This window comes from Enhydra lutris, unplaced genomic scaffold (assembly GCF_002288905.1).
Source record: "Enhydra lutris kenyoni isolate GAN:26980312 unplaced genomic scaffold, ASM228890v2 scaffoldscaffold19, whole genome shotgun sequence".
NCBI lineage: Eukaryota > Metazoa > Chordata > Mammalia > Carnivora > Mustelidae > Enhydra > Enhydra lutris.
The window spans coordinates 30705795-30725054 of record NW_019154103.1 but is presented as its reverse complement, the minus strand read 5'-3'; the positions used below and the strand labels follow the sequence as shown (position 1 = coordinate 30725054).

The following is a 19260-nucleotide window of genomic DNA, read 5'->3' as shown; positions in this document are numbered from 1 at the left end:
AGTTTTAGAACTATAGGTCCTGCATTTGATATGCTTAGAGGGACAGACACCTGATCTCTGGAAACTTAAATCAATGAAGTTATCTTTAAAGTTTTGGCCCTGATTTCAAATTTGCTCATTTAGCAATAAGCGGTTAATAAATGAGTGATACACCTAGGACTGTGTTAGGTACTAGTGACACAAAGGTGAATAGCCATGAACCTGACCTCTAGTAGCTTGCTTTTGACTCTAGTGGGAAGAACAGTCTCTAACTGATGTTTTCCTAGGCTGTGGTAGGAGAACAAGCAGCAACAGTGGGTGTACAGAGGGCAGTCCCTTACTCTGACTATGGGCATCCCAGGCAGTTGTACAGAGCCATTATGGGAGCCATTAAGGCTGAATTATGCTTTGATAGGGAATGAAGCCAGCCTGTAACTGCCACAGGTGGCTCAGGATACTATTGCTGTTGATGCATTTTTAAATCTTTTTAGAATCAGACTAGTTCACTATGTTATTATATTTTGTTACTATAGGTATGTTTGCCTCTTAATTTAATCAGTTAATTATTTTATTTTATTTTATTTTATTTACTCACCACAAATTAGAAGGCTGCTCTCATTGTACCTAAAGAATTCAACATATTTATATATAATTTATAAGTAAATTATATAATTTATAAATAATTAAATACTTTTACAAATTTATATTTTGTATTTATAAGATATATAATTGAATATAAGTATGTATAATTTATATATAAAAAGTATTTAGCATATTTATATATAATTAATACTTTTATATGTTGAATTTAAAAGTATAAATGCCATTTGTGTGCTGATGACTTCCAAGTTTACTTGACATCTTTTCTTGACTATCTAATGGGCATTGTAGACATAACATATTCAAAACCAAACTCTTTTCCTACCTGCTACCAGACTATGTTAGTCATTGGAATAATACCTTCCAGGAGTTCAAACTGAAAACATTACCATCACCCTTGATTCTTCTTTTTCTCTCATGCTCCATGATATATTTGTCAAAAATATTGTTGATTCTACTTTAAAATATATCCAAAATTGGATCTTCATACCACCTCCCGCTGCTATCACTGTGGTCCAAGTCAACGGTATTGATTGACTGGATTAATTCAGTGTATCCTCTCTCTGTTTCCACCTTTGCTCCCATTCTAGACTCACACAGAAGCTAGAGGATCTTTAAAAAATATGTTAGATTATGTTATACTCCTACACAGACCCCTCCAGTGCCTTCCCAAATTCCTCAGAGCAAAAGCTAAAATCCTTACTTTGTCCTACAAGGTTTGATGTAGTCTGTCCTTCTTCACTCACCTCTTTGGCTACGTCTCCTATTAGTTTTCTTTCTGTTCACTCTGCCACAGCACCTCTGACTCCTCACTAATCCTCCAAAATGCTCCGCCTATTCCCATCCCAGGGCCTTTTCACTAAGTCTTGCCCCAGACATCCCCATGTTTTGTGTGCTTCCTCACCTTCCAGATCTGTGCTCTGTGATCATCTTTTCAATGAGATCATCCTTGACTGCCTATTCATTTTTAAAAAGATATTATTTATTTACTTGAGAGAGAGAGTGCATGAGAGAGAGAGAGAGAGTGAGTGAGAGTGAGCATGGGCATAAGCCAGAGGGAGAGACAGACAGAGGGAGAAGCAGTCTTACCGCTGAGCAGGGAGCCTGACGTGGGGCTCGATCCCAGGACCCTGAGATCATAAGCTGAGCCGAAGGCAGATGCTTAACTGACTGAGCCACCCAAGTGCCCCTTGACTGCCTATTTAAATTGCATCCCATCTGCCTTCTCTCCACTGTTTTCCATCTGTCTTGCCTTGCTTTATTTTTTCTCTATAGTCCTTAGCACTTTTAACATACTGTATAATTTGTTTATGTATTTTATTTATTGTTCCCCTCACCTGTTTCCAATTAGGAGTATAAGCACCCCATGGACAGGGGTTTTTGTCTGTTTCATTCACTGCTGTATTTTTAACAGCTAGAATAGCCTCTGGTACATAATAGGTGCCCAGTAAGTAGTTATTGATCATATGAATAATATCTTCTGCATTCTTTTTTGAGTGATGGAAAAGGCTGAGCTTTACAAATTATTTTTACACTTTCAGGGTTTAAATACCAGTAGCTGTCCATTAGAGAAGTGGTTCCCAATTTAGTCTGGGATCAGCTGGGTAACTTTTTTGGAAATACTTAACAACTGGCCTTACCCCAAGCCAATGAATCAGAATATCTAAGGATGGGGCCTGTTTATCAGTATTTTTTAAAAAGTTCCCCACATGTTTCTAATGTACAGTCAAGTTAGAGTTAGGTGCTTAGGAGACATTTAAGTAAGTGTGGTTGAATGAATGAAAATTCACAACTATCTAGATTCGGACCAGCTCTCAAGTATTAAGGTTGGATGTCAAGTGTTTGGGATGAGAGCTTGGTCCTGAATAGCACAGCCTGGGAAGGGCTGGTTGGGGAGGGGGAGGGGACAGGAAGGGGAAGGTGAAGGAGTTGACAAAGAGGGGACATCCACATACTTGCAGCAAGAAGAGAAGGTTGTTCTCCTGGTCCCTTGGCAGTTGCTGCCAATTGATGAATCCTGTCTAAAAGGCACAGTTACTTTGGGGACTGTCTGGTTAATAATTTGTGTTAGGCAAGCATATTGTATTTCCAAGACTCACTCAATTTTCCCTCTCTCCAAAGTAATCGAGAAGGCTTTGTGGAGAAGATGGAGTAGGAAGCAGGCAGTTGAATAAATGGCAGGGAGAGAAGAAAACACACTTCCAAGTTATCTGAGTAAAAAGAGTGAAGTGAGACCAGTTTTTAAAGTAATGAGCACAGCTCTTTGAGTACACTGAGAAAAACCTCTCAAAATTTGGGGAAAGAGATTTCAGCTAGCTGAACAGATTTCAGGAAATGGCAGTGGTAGACAGTGAAGGGCTTTGATAGGCAAGTTCTGGGATTCTTTTTTTGCAGTTGAAATAGTTTTGTTTCCTAAAAGTTTCAGAGAAGGTGAGAGACATGGTCAAAGTTATTTAAGGAAGATTAATCTGGCTGGTAATGTGCCAAGGCAGAGTTAGAAGGGACAGCTCTGAGAAGCAGTGCAGTAAAGTGTGCTAGAAAGCAAAACAGGATGTGAATAAAATGGCAAAAGATGTCAGATCTAGTAGGAGAATGGCAGAGTGAAACAGACCTTGGGTTTGGAAATAATGCAAAGAGACAGCAGCCCAGTGTGATTAAGAAGGCAGTGGTTGGAAGGAATACATAGAGAAGGTGTCAGAAAATTAACATAGTAGCTACTGTGGATGTGACAGCATCCAAGACCCTGAGGTCCTTTTTTCATGGTTAGAATTAGAAATTTTTATCGTCTGTGCCGTGATCTCAGGCTGTTTAAAAGCTCTCAGTTCTACCCTGGGGTTCTTGGTTCTATGAGGTGCTGAGAAAATTTTGCCCAGTGTCCTAAATTTGGCTTATCTAGCTCTTATTACCATTTCTGTACTTGAGCGCAAGCTTTAATAAAACTGAGGTTCAGACTGAGGTGATGAGTTGAAGGGGTGCCCTTCATTCTCTCCCTTGTCAAACCAGGTTCTCTAAATGTAGATATCAGACCCTGTCAAGGTGGAGAAGTTCTGCTCAGGGACAGAAATTCCCTCTTTGCTCCTTTCTTTTCTGTTCCCAGCAGTCTTAATTTCTTCCCTTTTTTTCCTGTTTTTCCCATACAAGACCTGTGCTACAGCTCCCTTCCTTTATTACTTGTGTCTCGCTCCCTGTCCTTAATAAGAGACTCTCCCCAAGAGAAACTGCCTTTCTCGGACCCTTCTTTCTCCCTGTGTCTCTACTCTCTCCCATGATCTCTATCTTGGCAGCTGACAGGTATTTGGCAGATAAATGTGTGGTGCTGATCTACAGGCTCAGTAACCCTGTCATCAGCAAGGCAGCCTGTTTTAACCCTTGACTTCACTCCCTGCAGATTACAACTGATTGCTTCAAAACCCAATCCCAATAAAACCAGCATCTGCAGGGCTGGCAAAAAGTAATTTAGGACTGGTTAGCATTTGAACATGTTTAACCATGCAGAAGTTTTTACTCTTCTTAAGAATTATCACCTCCAACTAGCTTTACCTAAGTAAGTTATCCTTGTTAGCCTGAAATGGTGGAACATCCCTGCTGCCTTTGCCAAGGTCCTGTGAGTCCTCTTATGTTGGTTCATCCACCATAGTCAATCTGCACAATTGAGGATTTTGTTTAATTTTTTACTTTTCCAGAGTCTTTTTTTTTCTTTTTTTTTTAAAGATTTCATTTATTTATTTGACAGAAAGAGATCACAAGTAGGCAGAGAGGCAGGCAGAGAGAGAGAGGGGAAGCCGGCTCCCTGATGAGCAGAGAGCTCGATCCCAGGACCCTGAGATCATGACCTGAGCCGAAGGCAGAGGCTTAACCCACTGAGCCACCCAGGCCCCCTGACTTTTCCAGAGTCTTAAGAGAACTTGGAAGTCATTTGAGGTCTTTTTATAATCCTTCAAGACTGTTTCCTAGGTAACATTTTAGTGTCTCATTTTGTATTTAAGTACATACATGGCCGTACTAGTCATTGACTAATTTTAGTCTTTAACCTGAATTGGTTATAAGTAATATTTTTTCTCAATAAAAGAAGAATTAACCTGAAAGTTGGTTATCTACAGTCTACATTCTTTTTTAAATTAAATTAAAAAATTTTTTTCAGTTCTTTGTTTATGTACCACACCCAGTGCTCCATGCAATATGTGCCCTCTATAATACCCACCATGAGGCTCAGTCTACATTCTGACTTGGGTTTCTTTTAAAATACCTTACTAAATGTTTAAAAACTGGAGTGAAGCATTCAGGAAATCTCGGTTGTAAGTTTTTGTTTATTCAGATCCTCTGTGATTTGTATAACCCAAGACTACTAGTGAATTTTTTTTTATTAACATATAATGTATTATTTGCCCCAGGGGTACGGGTCTGTGAATCATCAGGCTTACACACTTCACAGCACTCACCATAGCACATACCCTCCCCAATGTCCATAACCCAGCCACACTATCCCTATGCTCCCTACCCCCCAGCAACCCTCAGTTTGTTTTGTGAGATTAAGAGTCTTTTATGGTTTGTCTCCCTCCTGATCCCACCTTGTTTCATTTTTTCCCTCCCTAGCCCTCACGGCCCCCCACCCTGCCTCTCAAATTCCTCATATCAGAGAGATCATATAATTGTCTTTCTCTGGTTGACTTACTTCACTCAGCATAATACCCTCTAGTTCCATCCACGTCATTGCAAATGGCAAGATTGCATTTCTTTGATGGCTGTATAGTATTATATTGTATATATATACCACATCTTCTTTATCTGTTCATCTGTTGATGGACATTTGGGTTCTTTCCATAGTTTGGCTATTGTGGACATTGCTGCTATAAACATTCGGGTGCACTTCGGATCACTACATTTGTATTTCTAGGGTAAATACCCAGTAGTGTGGTTCCTGGGTCGTAGGGTAGCTCTATTTTCAACTTTTTGAGGAACCTCCATACTGTTTTCCACAGTGGCTGCACGAGCTTGAATTCCCAACAACAGTGTAAGAGTGTTCACCTTTCTCCACATCCTTGCCAACATCTGTCGTTTCCCACTTGTTGATTTTAGCCATTCTGACTGGTGTGAGGTGGTATCTCACTGTGGTTTTGATTTGTATTTCCCTAGTGCCGAGTGATGTTGAGCACTTTTTCATGTGTCTGTTGGCCAACTGAATGTCTTCTTTGCAGAAATATCTGTTCATGTCTTCTGCTCATTTCTTGATTGGATTATTTATTCTTTGGGTGTTGAGTTTGAGAAGTTCTTTATAGATTTTGGATTCTAGCCTTTTATCTGATGCGTCATTTGCAAATGTCTTCTCCCATTCTGTCAGTAGTCTTTTGGTTTTGTTGACTCTTTCCTTTGCTGTGCAAAAGCTTTTGATCTTGGTGAAGTCCCAATGGTTCATGTTTTCCCTTGCTTTCCTTGCCTTTGGTGATGTTTGTAGGAAGGAGGTTGCTAGGCTGAGGTCGAAGAGGTTGCTGCCTGTGTTCTCCTCAAGGATTTGGATGGATTCCTTTCTCACATTGAGGTCTTTCAACCATTTTGAGTCTGTTTTTGTGTGTGGTGTAAGGAAATGGTCCAGTTTCATTCTTCTGCATGTGGCTGTCCAATTTTCCCAGCACCATTTGTTTAAGAGACTGTCTTTTTTCCATTGGGCATTCTTTCCTACTTTGTTGAAGATTAGTCAACCATAGAGTTCAGGGTCCATTTCTGGCCTCGCTATTCTGTACCATTGATCTATGTGTCTATTTTTGTGCCAGTACCATACTATCTTGATGATGACAGCTTTGTAATAGAGCTTGAAGTCTGGAATTGTGGTGCCACCAACTTTGGTTTTCTTTCTCAATATTCCTCTGGCTATTCAGGGTCTTTTCTGGTTACATATAAATTTTAGGATTATTTGTTCTAACTCCGTGAAAAAAATTGATGGTATTTTGATAGGGATTGCATTAAATGTGTACATTGCTTTAGGTAGCATAGCCATTTTCACAATATTTGTTCTTCCAATCCATGAGCATGGAACATTTTTCCATTTCTTTGTGTCTTCCTCAGTTTCTTTCATGAGTACTTTATAGTTTTCTGAATACAGATTCTTTACCTCTTTGGTTAGGTTTATTCCTATGTATCTTACGGTTTTGGGTGCAATTGTAAATGGGATCGACTCCTTTATTTCTCTTTCTTCTGTCTTGCTGTTGGTGTATAGATATGAAATGGATTTCTGTGCATTGATGTTACATCTTGTATGAGTTCTAGCAGTTTTGGAATGGAGCCTTTTGGGTTTTCCACATGAAGTATCATATCATCTCCAAAGAGTGAGAGTTTGACTTCTTCTTTGCTGATTCGGATGTCTTTTATTTCTTTTTGTTGTCTGATTGCTGTGGGTAGGACTTCTAGTACTATGTTGAATAGCAGCAGTGATAGTGGACATCCCTGCCATGTTACTGATCTTAGCGGAAAAGCTCTCAGTTCTTCCCCATTGAGAATGATATTCGCTGTGGGTTTTTCATAGATGGCTTTGATGATATTGAGGTATGTACCTTCTGTCCCTACACTTTGAAGAGTTTTGATCATGAAAGGATGCTATACTTTGTCAAATGCTTTTTCAGTATCTATTGAGAGTATTGTATGGTTCTTGTTCTTTCTTTTATTAATGTATTGTATCACATTGACTGACTTGCAGATGTTGAACCAGACTTGTAGCCCAGGATAAATCCCACTTGGTCGTGGTGAATAATCCTTTTAATGTACTGTTGGACCTTATTGGCTATTATTTTGGTGAGAATTTTTGCATCTGTGTTCATCCAGGATATTGGTCTGTAATTCTCCTTTTTGATGGGGTCTCTGTTTGGTTTTGGGATCAAGGTAATGCTGGCCTCATCAAATGAGTTTGGAAGTTTTCCTTCCATTTCTATTTTTTGAAACAGTTTCAGGAGAATAGGAACTAATTCTTCTTAAATGTTCGATAGGATTCCCCTGGGAAGCTATCTGGCCCTGGGTTCTTGTTTGTTGGGAGATTTTTGATGACTGCCTCAATCTTCTTACTGGTTCTGGGTCTGTTCAGGTTTTCTGTTTCTTCATGGTTTAGTATTGGTTGTTTATATGTCTCCAGGAATGCATCCATTTCTTCCAGATTGTCAAATTTGCTGGCATATAGTTGCTCATAATGTTTTTATAATTGTTTGTATTTCTTTGGTGTTGGTCATGATCTCTCCTCTTTCATTCCTGATTTTATTAATTTGGGTCCTGTCTCTCTTCTTTTTGGTAAGTCTGGCCAGGGGTTTATCATTATCAGTCTTATTAATTCTTTCAAAGAACCAGCTCCTAGTTTCATTGATCTGTTCTACTGTTCTTTTGGTTTCTATTGCATTGATTTCTGCTCTGATCTTTATTATTTCTCTTTTCCTGCTGGGTTTAGGCTTTCTTTGCTTTCTTTCTCCAGCTCCTTTAGGTGTAAGTTTAGGTTGTGTACTTGAGCCTTTTCTTGTTTCTTGAGAAAGGCTTATATTGCTATATACCTTCCTCTCAGGATTGCCTTTGCTTTGTCCCAAAGTTGAACAGTTGTGTTTTCATTTTCATTTGTTTCCATGCATTTTTTTCAGTGCTTCTTTAATTTCCTGGTTGACCCATTCATTCTTTAGTAGGATGCTCTTTAGCCTCCATGTATTTGAGTTCTTTCCAACTTTCCTCTGTGATCAAGTTCTAGTTTCAGAGCATTGTGGTCTGAAACTATGCAGGGATGATCCCGGTCTTTTGGTAGCAGTTGAGGCCTGATATGTGACTTAGGATGTGATCTATTCTCGAGAATGTTTCCTGTGCACTAAAGAAGAATGTGTATTCTGTTGCTTTGGAATGGAATATTCTGAATATATCTGTGATGTCCATTGGGTCCAATGTGTCATTTAAAGCCTACATTTCCTTGTTGATCTTTTGCTTGGATGATCTGTCCATTTCAGTAAGGAGGGTTAAAGTTCCCTACTATTATCATATTATTGTTGATGTGTTTCTTTGATTTTGTTATTAATTGGTTTATGCAATTGGCTGCTCCCATGTTAGGGGCATAGTTATTTAAAACTGTTAGCTCTTCTTGTTGGACAAACCCTTTAAGTATGATATAGTGTCCTTCTTCATCTCTTATTATAGTCTTTGGCTTAAAACCTAATTTATCAGATATAAGGATTGCCACCCCAGCTTTCTTTTCTTTTTTTTTTTTTTTAAAGATTTTATTTATTTATTTGACAGACAGAGATCACAAGTAGGCAGAGAGGCAGGCAGAGAGAGAGAGAGGAGGAAGCAGGCTCCTTGCTGAGCAGAGAGCCTGATGTGGGACTCGATCCCAGGACCCTGGAATCATGACCTGAGCTGAAGGCAGAGGCTTTAACCCACTGAGCCACCCAGGAGCCCCCCAGCTTTCTTTTGATGTCCATTAGCATGGTGAATTGTTTTCCACCTCCTCACTCTCAATCTGGAAATGTCTTTGGGTCTAAAATGAGTTTTTTTGTAGACAGCATATGAATGGGTCTTGTCTTTTTATCCATTCTGATACCCTGTGTCTTTTGACTGGGGCATTTAGTCCATTTACATTCAGGATCACTATTGAAGGATATGAATTTAGTGCCATTGTATTGCCTGTAAGATGACTGTTACTGTATATTGTTTCTGTTCCTTTCTGGTCTGTTACTTTTAAGCTCTCTCTTTGCTTAGAAGACCCCTTTCAATATTTCCTATAGGATTGGTGTGTTGGTTGCAAATTCTTTTAATTTTTGTTTGTCCTGGGAGCTTTTTATTTCTCCTTCTATTTTCAGTGACAGCCTAACTGGATATAGTATTCTTGGCTGCATATTTTTCTCATTTAGTGCTCTGAATATATCATTCCAGTCCTTTCTGTCCTGCCAGATCTCTGTATAGATCTGCTACCAACCTACTATTTCTACCATTGTATGTTACAGACCTCTTGTCCAAGCTGCTTTCAGGATTTTCTCTTTGTCACTAAGACTTGTAAGTTTTACTATTAGATGACAGGGTATGGACCTATTTTTATTGATTTGGGTGGGGGTGGTTCTCTGTGCCTCCTGGATTTTGATGATTGTTCCCTTTGCCATATGAGGGAAATTCTCTACTATAATTTGCTCCAATATATCTTTTGTCCCTATCTTTCTTCCTTTCTTCTTCTGGGATCCCGATTGTTCTAATATTGTTTTGTCTTTTAGTATCACTTATCTCTTGAATTCTCCCCTCATGGTCCAGTAGTTGTTTATCTCTCTTTTGCTCAATTTCTTTATTCTCTATCATTTGTCTTCTATATCACTAATTCTCTCTTCTGCCTCCTTTATCCTAGCAGTAAGAGCCTCCATTTTTTATTGCACCTCATTAATAGCTTTTTTAATTTCAACTTGGTTAGATTTCAGTTCTTTTATTCCTCCAGAAAGGGATTTTATTTCTCCAGAAAGGGATTCTCTAATATCTTCCATGATTTTTTCAAGCCTAGCTAGCACCTTGATAATTGTCATTCTGAACTCTAGTTCTGACATATTACTAATGTCCATGTTGATTAGGTCCCCAGGCAACGGTACTGCCTCTTGTTCTTTTTGCGGTGAGTTTTTCCACCTGTCATCTTATCCTGATAAGAACAGATGAATGAGAGAACAAAATACTAAAACGGTAGAAACAACCCCAGGGAAATATACACTAACCAAATCAGAAGAGACCCAAAACTGAGGGGGAGAAGAAAGGGTGAAGAAAAGAAAAGAAAAATATATGTATGTATGTATATATATATATATGTATATGTATTAGACTGGTGAATAGAAGAGAGCCACACACATGATTTTGGGTGTATTTTGGTCTGTTAGAAGAAACTACCTCCCAAAACTTTAAAAAAAGAAAAAGTTATATGTATACAAAAGTAAAGGTAAACCTGATGAAGGGATGGAATATGACTGTAAAGATGAAAATTAAGAAAGATTCTAAAAGAGGAATTGATAAGATAAGAAGTTGGTTGAAGAAAATTAAAAAAAAAAAAAAAAGAGAGGAAAGAATGTGATCAGGCTGGAGACTAGAACAAAGCCATGCACTAAATTTAGAGTATATTTTGATCTATTAGAAGAAATTGTATCTCAAATTTTTAAAGAAAAAAAACCTATATGTGCACAAGAAATAAGGTTAAATATAATGAAGGGATAAAATAGGACTATAACAATGAAAATTTAAAAAGATTTTTAAAAAGTTATTGATAAAATTGAATAGTTAAAAACTATTAAAATATGAAAGAGGAAAAATTAAAAAAATAGAATAAGAAAAAAATAAAATTTAAAAATTTAACTTTGAATGACTTAAGAATCATGGGAAAAAAGCCATGAATTCTGTGTTGCTTTCCCCTACCTCTGGAGTTCTGCAGTTCTCATTGATCAGTAATCTCAGTCTTGGTGTGATGTTCTTGCTGATCTTCTCAGGGAAGGGTCTGTTGCAGTGATTCTTAAATGTCGTGTCTGAGGCAGAATTGCACTGCCCTTTCCAGGTTCAAGGCTATGTAATCTGCTTGGTTTTGGTCTTGGGAGCTTTTGTTCCCTGAACGCTTTCCGTTGATCTTTGTACAACAGGAATGAAAATGGCAGCCTCCCAATCTCCAGCTCAGAGGAGCTGAGAGCTCAGGGTCCCACTCCTCAGTGCATCCTCAGAGAAAAACAGTTGATCCCTCCTGTCTCCCTTATCTCTGGTCACACTGTCATGCAAACCCAGCCTGTGACTGAGCGTTTCTATTTCTGGCCCTTGTCCCCAAAGTTTGGAGTCTCCAAACCCAGCATATTCCTGCAACATACTCCTGCACTGTTCCTCCTGGAGGAGAAAGGATGGGATCTCTCCCAATTTGCCACTTGTAGAGTCCCTGCTCATAAAGCAGTGGCCCAACTGTGCCTCGGATCATGGTTTAAGGTAGTAACCCGAGCTGAGACCCCACTCCTCAGCTCTGTCTCTGCAGCCGGCTTCCCTGCTTCTGTACCTGGGAGCTCTGCCACACTCAGGCATCCTTGGTCCTTTTGTGTCCCTGTGGGTCCTGAGACCACACTGTCCAGGGCTCTACCCCCTGCTTAGTCTCTGGAGCAACGACCCTCAGTGGAGCCGACTTCTAAAAGTTCCAATTTTGTGCTTCACTGTTCTTTCACTTGCCAGGAGCCAGCCCCTTCCCCCGTGGTCTATCTTCCCATCGCTTCGGATTCACTTCTCCACATGTCCTACCTTTCAGAAAGTAGTTATTTTCTGTTCCTAGAATTGCTGCTCCTCTTCTCTTCTATCTCGGGTTGAGTTTGTAGGTGTTCAGGATGGTTTGGTAACTAGCTGAATTCCTGGGCCCTGATGGTATTGTAGTCTCCTACTCCTCCACCATCTTACTCCTCCCCCTCAAACAATGTTAGCATAATCTTATCAAACGTAGGTACTTAATGTAATATGTGTAACAGCTCCCCCACCTATGAGGTTGCTAACTTCTGACTTTCATGAAACATCTGTTAAATAAAAATATGTTAAATAAAATCTGTTTGATTTTAATATTTATTGCCATTCATATATTTACCATAGGTGTCTGCATTCATTTCCAATTTAGTATGTAAAATATTATATGAATGAGTTTGCTTGGACTATCATCTATTTTGAATATTATATGGTGATATTCTACTTTGTAGTAATCCATATAATTTTTGAGAATGGATGTAGCATTTACCTTTCTCATCTTTCATTTTATTTATTTCATTAGCTACGAAATCTTTCCAGCTTGGACCTACGTCATATCACTGAACTGGATAATGAAACCGTGATGGAAATTGTCAAGAGGTGCAAAAATCTTAGCTCTCTCAATCTCTGTCTGAACTGGATCATAAATGACAGGTAACCATTATAACATCTTATAAACACTTTTCCAGAGGGAAATGTGTGTTCCATTGACAAATACTTATTATCATTATGATAAAGCATGTCAATTTTAAGGAAAATTTAATATCGCCATGCCTTTCAAAATAGATATGTTTAAGATCTGAAAACCATCTAGCTGTATACTTTTCATCCATCCATTGTTCATATTTTTGACAAGGTATTATGTGCTTTGATTCAAATGTTTGCCCGAACAATAATAACAATAGCAGTCGGTCGAATTTTTCTTTGCCACCCATCCAGGTATGTTGCTTATTTGTCACTTTAATATTTTTGCAACTTTGTGGTTGATTTGCTGTCCATTTGTCAAGGAAAATGATTCTGAAAAACTATTTCAAACATGATGCATTAAGATCCTTTCTAAAGAATGATATTTTGTTCTTTGTATTAATGTAGTTTGTTTTGGAAATGGAAGTCATGTGATGGACAGTTTAACATATAATATAAAAATGTGTAAAATGTGTAGTTTTCTTCTTATAAACAGTGATGCACCCATTTTTCTTTGAAATATTACGTGAAAGAAAAAAAGATGAGCGAACCCTTGAGAATAGACTTCTTTTAATGAAAATGAGCACAGAGTAGCACTGTTCCATTACTGTTGATTAATGGAGGTGGGTTCTGAAATACAGGCATGAGACAAGATGCTTGCCCAGTGACTTTTAGGGAAAAATGTGTTTTTTTGAACTCAGGCTCCTAAAATATTTTGCTTTTGAAATAGATAGTACTATTTTAGCTAAAATTAGAACCTATTTAGATTTAAAAACTTTTTCATAAATAGGAGCAATGATTTATTAAGTTTGTGTCATATGATGCTTTAAATTTAAAATACTTTCCCCCTCCTTTCTTAATTTCCTTTTGTACTTAAAATGGAAGTTACAGGGACTCCATTTTCTTCAATTATGGTTAAGTTCTAGTAACATTTTCTTAACTTACCCCACATGACCCTTATGATTATATGATAGCCTTTGACTTGACTCTTTCTTAGTAAAACTTTCTAATCTAGTCACATGGTCATCATTTATAAAAGGTGTTTATTGGTTTTGAGTAATAGTCATATGAAGTACATCTACAAAATTTATAGAGAACTGATAAAAATTTAAAAAATAAAGTTCTTCCCTATAATCAGCATTCTTTTACAGTCGATTATATGACAACTTGAAATAATCTTTTAATATTTTTCATAGCATCTAATAAGATAAAGTACATAAATAAACATTATCCTGTGGTATTTTGCATTAGTTTAATATTGAGATTAACTGCTTAGTAATGTATTGAATTAAAAGGAAAAAATTGTTTCTGCAACAAAATGATAATGAAAATGATTGCCTCTTATTACACAACAGTTTTCTGTGTACTTGACACATGTAGAAAAATAAGTAATTAAAGAATACAGGGTTAAATAAGAAGCAGTCCATATATGATTAGAAGGGTTTTCTTCTAAGAAATAAACATTTTGCTTAGGTTTATATCATTTACATAGAGATAGTTAGGGATTTCTAATCTTCTAGCTCTTCAAATGCTTAGTCATAAGTGAGTATTTACAAATGAGAACGTGGGCAGCCCTCACTCTGACTTTCCTTCCCTTTGTTAGACTCTATGTATTCAAAGCTCTTGCTATTTCAATAATTTTTTCCTACTTAACTGTGATGGTTATTTGATATTTGATCCTAAATATATATACTGTAGAGATTTATTTGCAAGGAATGAAAGTGTGTTTTTATGTATTTAATGGAAAAGTTTGGATTAATTGAGAAAACATGCATTTTAATGAGGCTGAGCAGTAGAGTTTTAAAAATCAGACTTTTTTAGGTTTTAATTACACTACTTGCACTTATCCTGTGTACTGTAATAGAAGTTTCAAACATTAAAACCCACTTTGCAGTATCATCTAAATTACTCATCTCATTGTTCTTGCCATACTCTATCACTAAGCTAAGTAATATTTGTAATTATATTGGTATAAATCTAGGACTTCCCATCAGACTTAATTATAATTTCAGCACTTAGCTGAGATGGGTTAGTCACCTTTCATATAGAGGGCACTGGAATGCACTAATGCATTTAGCCTATCAATAACATGTTTTACATTTGTTCATTATTCTTATCCTCTAGTAAATCAGGGAGCATTTATTAACCCCCTACTAAATACATGGTACTGTGTCTCAAACTCTAGGGCAGTGAGTCCCTCCTCTTCTCAAAGGTGCTCTCTTGAGGTGACATAAGACTTAATGAGTGAGATAATAGTGGGCCTTGTAAGGATAGAGGGGAAGAAAGTAACCTTTATTGCCCAGGTAATTGATAGGCACTTTACATGTGTTATCTTTTAATCCTTTCAACATCTTTTTGTTTTGTGGAAGGTCATAATATTCCTATTAAATGTAGACCATCTGTATGACTTTTTTTCGGCTTTGCCAACGGATGTATTTTTCCATCGTTGCTGCTTTAAAAACCAGGTGATGACAAAGAAGAAAAAGCAAATGGTGGTTGTGTCAATTTTCGATTTCATAGTTGGGAATCACACATAACTAACATTTATGTAAAATTCTTAGTCATTTTAAAAGTAATATACTTATTTTCTTTCATAATAAAAATATAATAGAAACTTTTGATGTTATTTTATACATTGCAAATATGAAAAGGATCTGTGTTTAATGCTGCTGGTTTGAATAGGATTCCTTACACGAAGATAAACTTTGATAGCTCTTCAGATATAAGATATATCTTGGACTTTAAAAGTTCTTATCTGTAAACTTTCTTTTGAAGTTCAAAATTTTAAAATATGTAATAATTGAAGGATGTTAGAGTTATGCTCTTGATATCTTTTAGCATTTTGTGGTTCTTCAACTGATGTGTATGACTAAGACATGCTGTTCTTTATCTTTGTTTTTCTAAAAACATTTTTTGTGTTTACAGAGTTAAACAGCATGATATTTTCTTGTATTCAGAAGGATGGTCTAGTAGTCATTTGACATTTACCATTGCTTTTGAGTACAAATAAAATCCAAGTGGTTTATGAAAAGAGGACACTATTTCTATCAGTGACTTAAACATCTGATTGTTGTATCTCTTCTACTGTCTCTGACTCTAAGTTTATTGAAATGTTTATTTGTATTTGATATAAATCTTTTGTTATGTCACATCCAATTTGGTCTTCACCATTTCTGTATGTTTGGCACAGAGTCCAAAAGCAGCCTGCTTTGGATGTAACAAGCTGATAATGTGAAAAACTGAATGGTTCTTAGCATCTATAGTGATAGCCATATAATGGTTCTTTTGTTCTTTTTTTGCCAGGAAGAATTAAATGAAATCTAATAGATCTTCACAGAAGCTATTTAAAATTTTTTAATTGGCTATCAAAGAGGGAATTAGTCTCCATATTTTCAGTTTTTAATATTAGTCATGAGAAAAGTTCAATCACATGATCCATATACTCATTATCAAATATTTGATCGATTCATTAACTGTTGACCATGCTTGCTAATGAATCAGGATAATAATGTAAGAGAAATGAAAATTTCTCTAGCATCCATCAGCTAACATTACAAAACATAACAAATACCAGGCTGGATGTTGTAATAGGTTATGTTGCCAAGTAGTTGAACTTCCCTAGCTAGCAATTTATTCTTTGAATTTGCAGTTAAAAAAAAAAAAATGAATGTTTGAGCTTGTTGAACATCAGTAACTAAGGACACTTTCTTTAAAGAGTTAATTTTGCCATGTGAATATTATATGTATGTCAAAGGAGCTATCGTATCAGTGGACATTATAAAATTTGGAGAATTTTAAATCTTAGACTATTGTGACCAGTTTCTTTCAAATATAAAATAGCATGTATAATACACTGCCATTTCACTTTATATATACTGGTGTTTAGAATAATAACTATGGATATTTTCTCTTAAAATAAAGCTTTTCGATAAGACCAATCGAAATTACAAACTGGTGGGCTATGGCTGAGTCCCATCCATGAAGTCGTTTTGTTTGACTTATAGTGTATTTAAAAAGTTGAACAGTTGCCAACACTTTAAAAATTGGAATAGTTTGCATAAGATTCTGAAGTTGGGCTCGATCTTGGAGAAATTGCAGATCTAGCAACACTAGACTCACATTCTTTCCAGGATGAGGAATAGGCTGTTCTCTCTGGTTATTCTCCAGTCCTCCACCATTCCTGCCGGGCATGATACATTCTCTTGTATCATCTGACTATCCCCAGTCTACATACTAAACTCTCCTTTATCAAAATCAAGAATGTAGAGGGTTTTTGGTTGTTTTGTTTGTTTGTTTTGTTTTGTTTTTAGATATTTCTTATTTCAAAACAAGTAGTTCTCTTTAAACCGAGTCTGATAAAATATATCGACAGATAATAGTTAATTGGTCTCCCTATGTTAGTTCTTCATTATTTTAGACATCAGAACTTTGGCCAATGTGTGGAAGTTATAACAAGAAACAGAATTCAGCTTTAAATGAGTTAAAAACTTTATTTTCATCCACTGCCATCCAAAATGCACACCTCCACTTAGTGTTCAAACAAGAGTGTTAATCAGAAAGTCTCCTGAATTACAAAGAGAGCTGAGCTGGTTTATAAAATTCCCTCCAACTTCAAGGCTGTGATTTAAAATTGTTTATTTTAAAATGAACTTATTTCCAGTGACTCATGACTTCTTTGTTGATAGCACTAAGAAAAATCTTAACACTATTCTTTCTCTTTTTCTTCTTCTGTGTATAATCCTTTCTAGTCTTTTAGGTGTACTTAGGTTGAAGTAGTAGAATGACAGATCACTCCACACCCCTTTCAGGGAGACTGACAGTGCCCTGGCTCATGGAAAACTCAATGAGGCTTTCTATAAAGATTTTTCTAACTCCCTTGATCTTCTCTGGGTGTTTATTCTGTTTCTTCTTTCAAATTTCCATTGATTCAATAAAAAACGGTGACATTTAGAAATAAAGTTCAGAGAGGATTTGAGCAGGTGCTGGTGATATAAACTATTTGCTGAGTTCCCATTGTGTTTTATTTCCAAGAATTGTTTTGTGAACATATGCTATATATTGTATTTATAAGTGTTCGAGGACTGGGCGGATAATCTACCATCTTCCTGTGAATGTCATGTCACAGTGGACTTAGAATTTTATTTCATTTCAATCCCCTAATATTACTTAATTCTCCTAGAGACTGAGGTTTAAAGATTGCCCAAGGGGGACAAACCTATCCATTAAATCCAGCAGGCATAGCTGAATTTGAGTTTGAGAATATTTTGTTTTCTATTAAAGTTAAGTGGTCTAGAGGAGAGGAATACTTTTCACCATGGCATATTGACTGTGGAGTTTGAACAGTTTTCTCATGTAAAAGTCTGAAAACTTGGAAATCAAGAGGTGGCAAAAATAACACTGACTTTTGAAGCACCTCTCTGCTGGTGTTTATAGAGCTCTGTCCCCGCCTGTGTGGAACGTGGAGCAGTCTGGCTTCATACTTTTGGTACCTAATAAAGTGGCTGGGCTGGTCAGCTGGAGCTTTTGTAAAACTGAATTCTAGCTTATTTTTGTAATCTACTGCATAATTTTATACTTTCTATGATATTTATTCATATCTTTGCAAAAAGAATAAGAAATATTTTATTGAGTTCTGAGGGCATTATAGAGACAGGATGGAGTCTTTCTGGGCTAGTGACACTTGTTTAAGCTTGGCATATTTTTGACACTCTCTTTTATATTTACAATCATTTGTAAGACCATCCCTGGAAGAATAGCATGGTATTAGACTAACTACTATTCAGGTTCTCAAACCATCTGTAAAAATATGTCTTCTGTGTCTTTCTACAGAAGGACCCTCTCTTTAAAATTATGATTGGCTCTAGGGCTATCTCACTGGCTCAGCCATTAGAGCATGTGACCCTCAGTCTTGGGGTTGTAACTTCAAGCACCGTGTTGGGCATAGAGCTTAGTAAACAACCAAACCAACCAACCAACCAACCAACCAACCCCTAATTTGTTCTTGTAATGCTAGAAAGGTCAGAGTGTATAGTATTTTCTCTCTCTCTCTCTCTCTCTCTTTTTTTTTTTTTTGGACTGAGGATAATAACAATAGCTAATAAAAGCTATATCATTTATTATAATATATGCCATTAATTGTGCTAAGTGTTTATAGACATTTTTTCAGTTAGTCTTTACAACAACCCTGAGGAAGAAATTAACCCCATTTCCAAATGGAAGAATTAAGGTTCAGAGAGGTTAGGTAACTTACAAGTAGTTACTGGTGGAATTAAGACTGGAATCCATTTTAGTATGTCTACAAAGTCTGAGGTCTAACCACGGAGGTCTCATGTTCCCTCAGTACCTTATTCTGCCTCAGACCTGGAATGACAATGTCTTGATTTGCTCATGTCATTTCTGGTCCATTACTGTTATGTTGAAATTCTGTCAGGATTAGTGTTTGTGCTGTGCTGTTCTCTTCTGTGCTCCGAAGTATCCTGGTTTGGGTGATAAATTATGTGGTCATCCTACCTCGGGCATTAGACTATGCTTGATCATTCTAAACATCATTAGAATGTTACCTTCTCTTTTCTATATGGGATATCTGAGAGGTGACAAGTTTTAGATATCTTACATAGAGTTGTAGATTTTCAAAATAGCTAATTTTGTAATGAAAAGCAATTCTTCCCCAACAATCCCATTTGTAAATACTCTTCATTTCTTACTAAGTTTCTTGAGGTAAATTAGAAAGTCTTGCCCATTTTTGTGTCTTGTACCACACCTGGTTCA

At 36.8% G+C, this 19260-nt stretch overlaps 1 protein-coding gene across 1 annotated transcript in view; it reads left to right on the top strand.

The window, feature by feature from the left end:
• LOC111148386 (F-box and leucine rich repeat protein 17) overlaps positions 1 to 19260 on the top strand; it is a 524279-nt gene that overhangs the window by 174623 nt on the left and 330396 nt on the right. The window contains exon 6 of the mRNA XM_022504895.1: positions 12332 to 12462. Coding sequence (XP_022360603.1) covers positions 12332 to 12462 — 131 coding nt within the window. The remainder of the gene's footprint in view (positions 1 to 12331; positions 12463 to 19260) is intronic.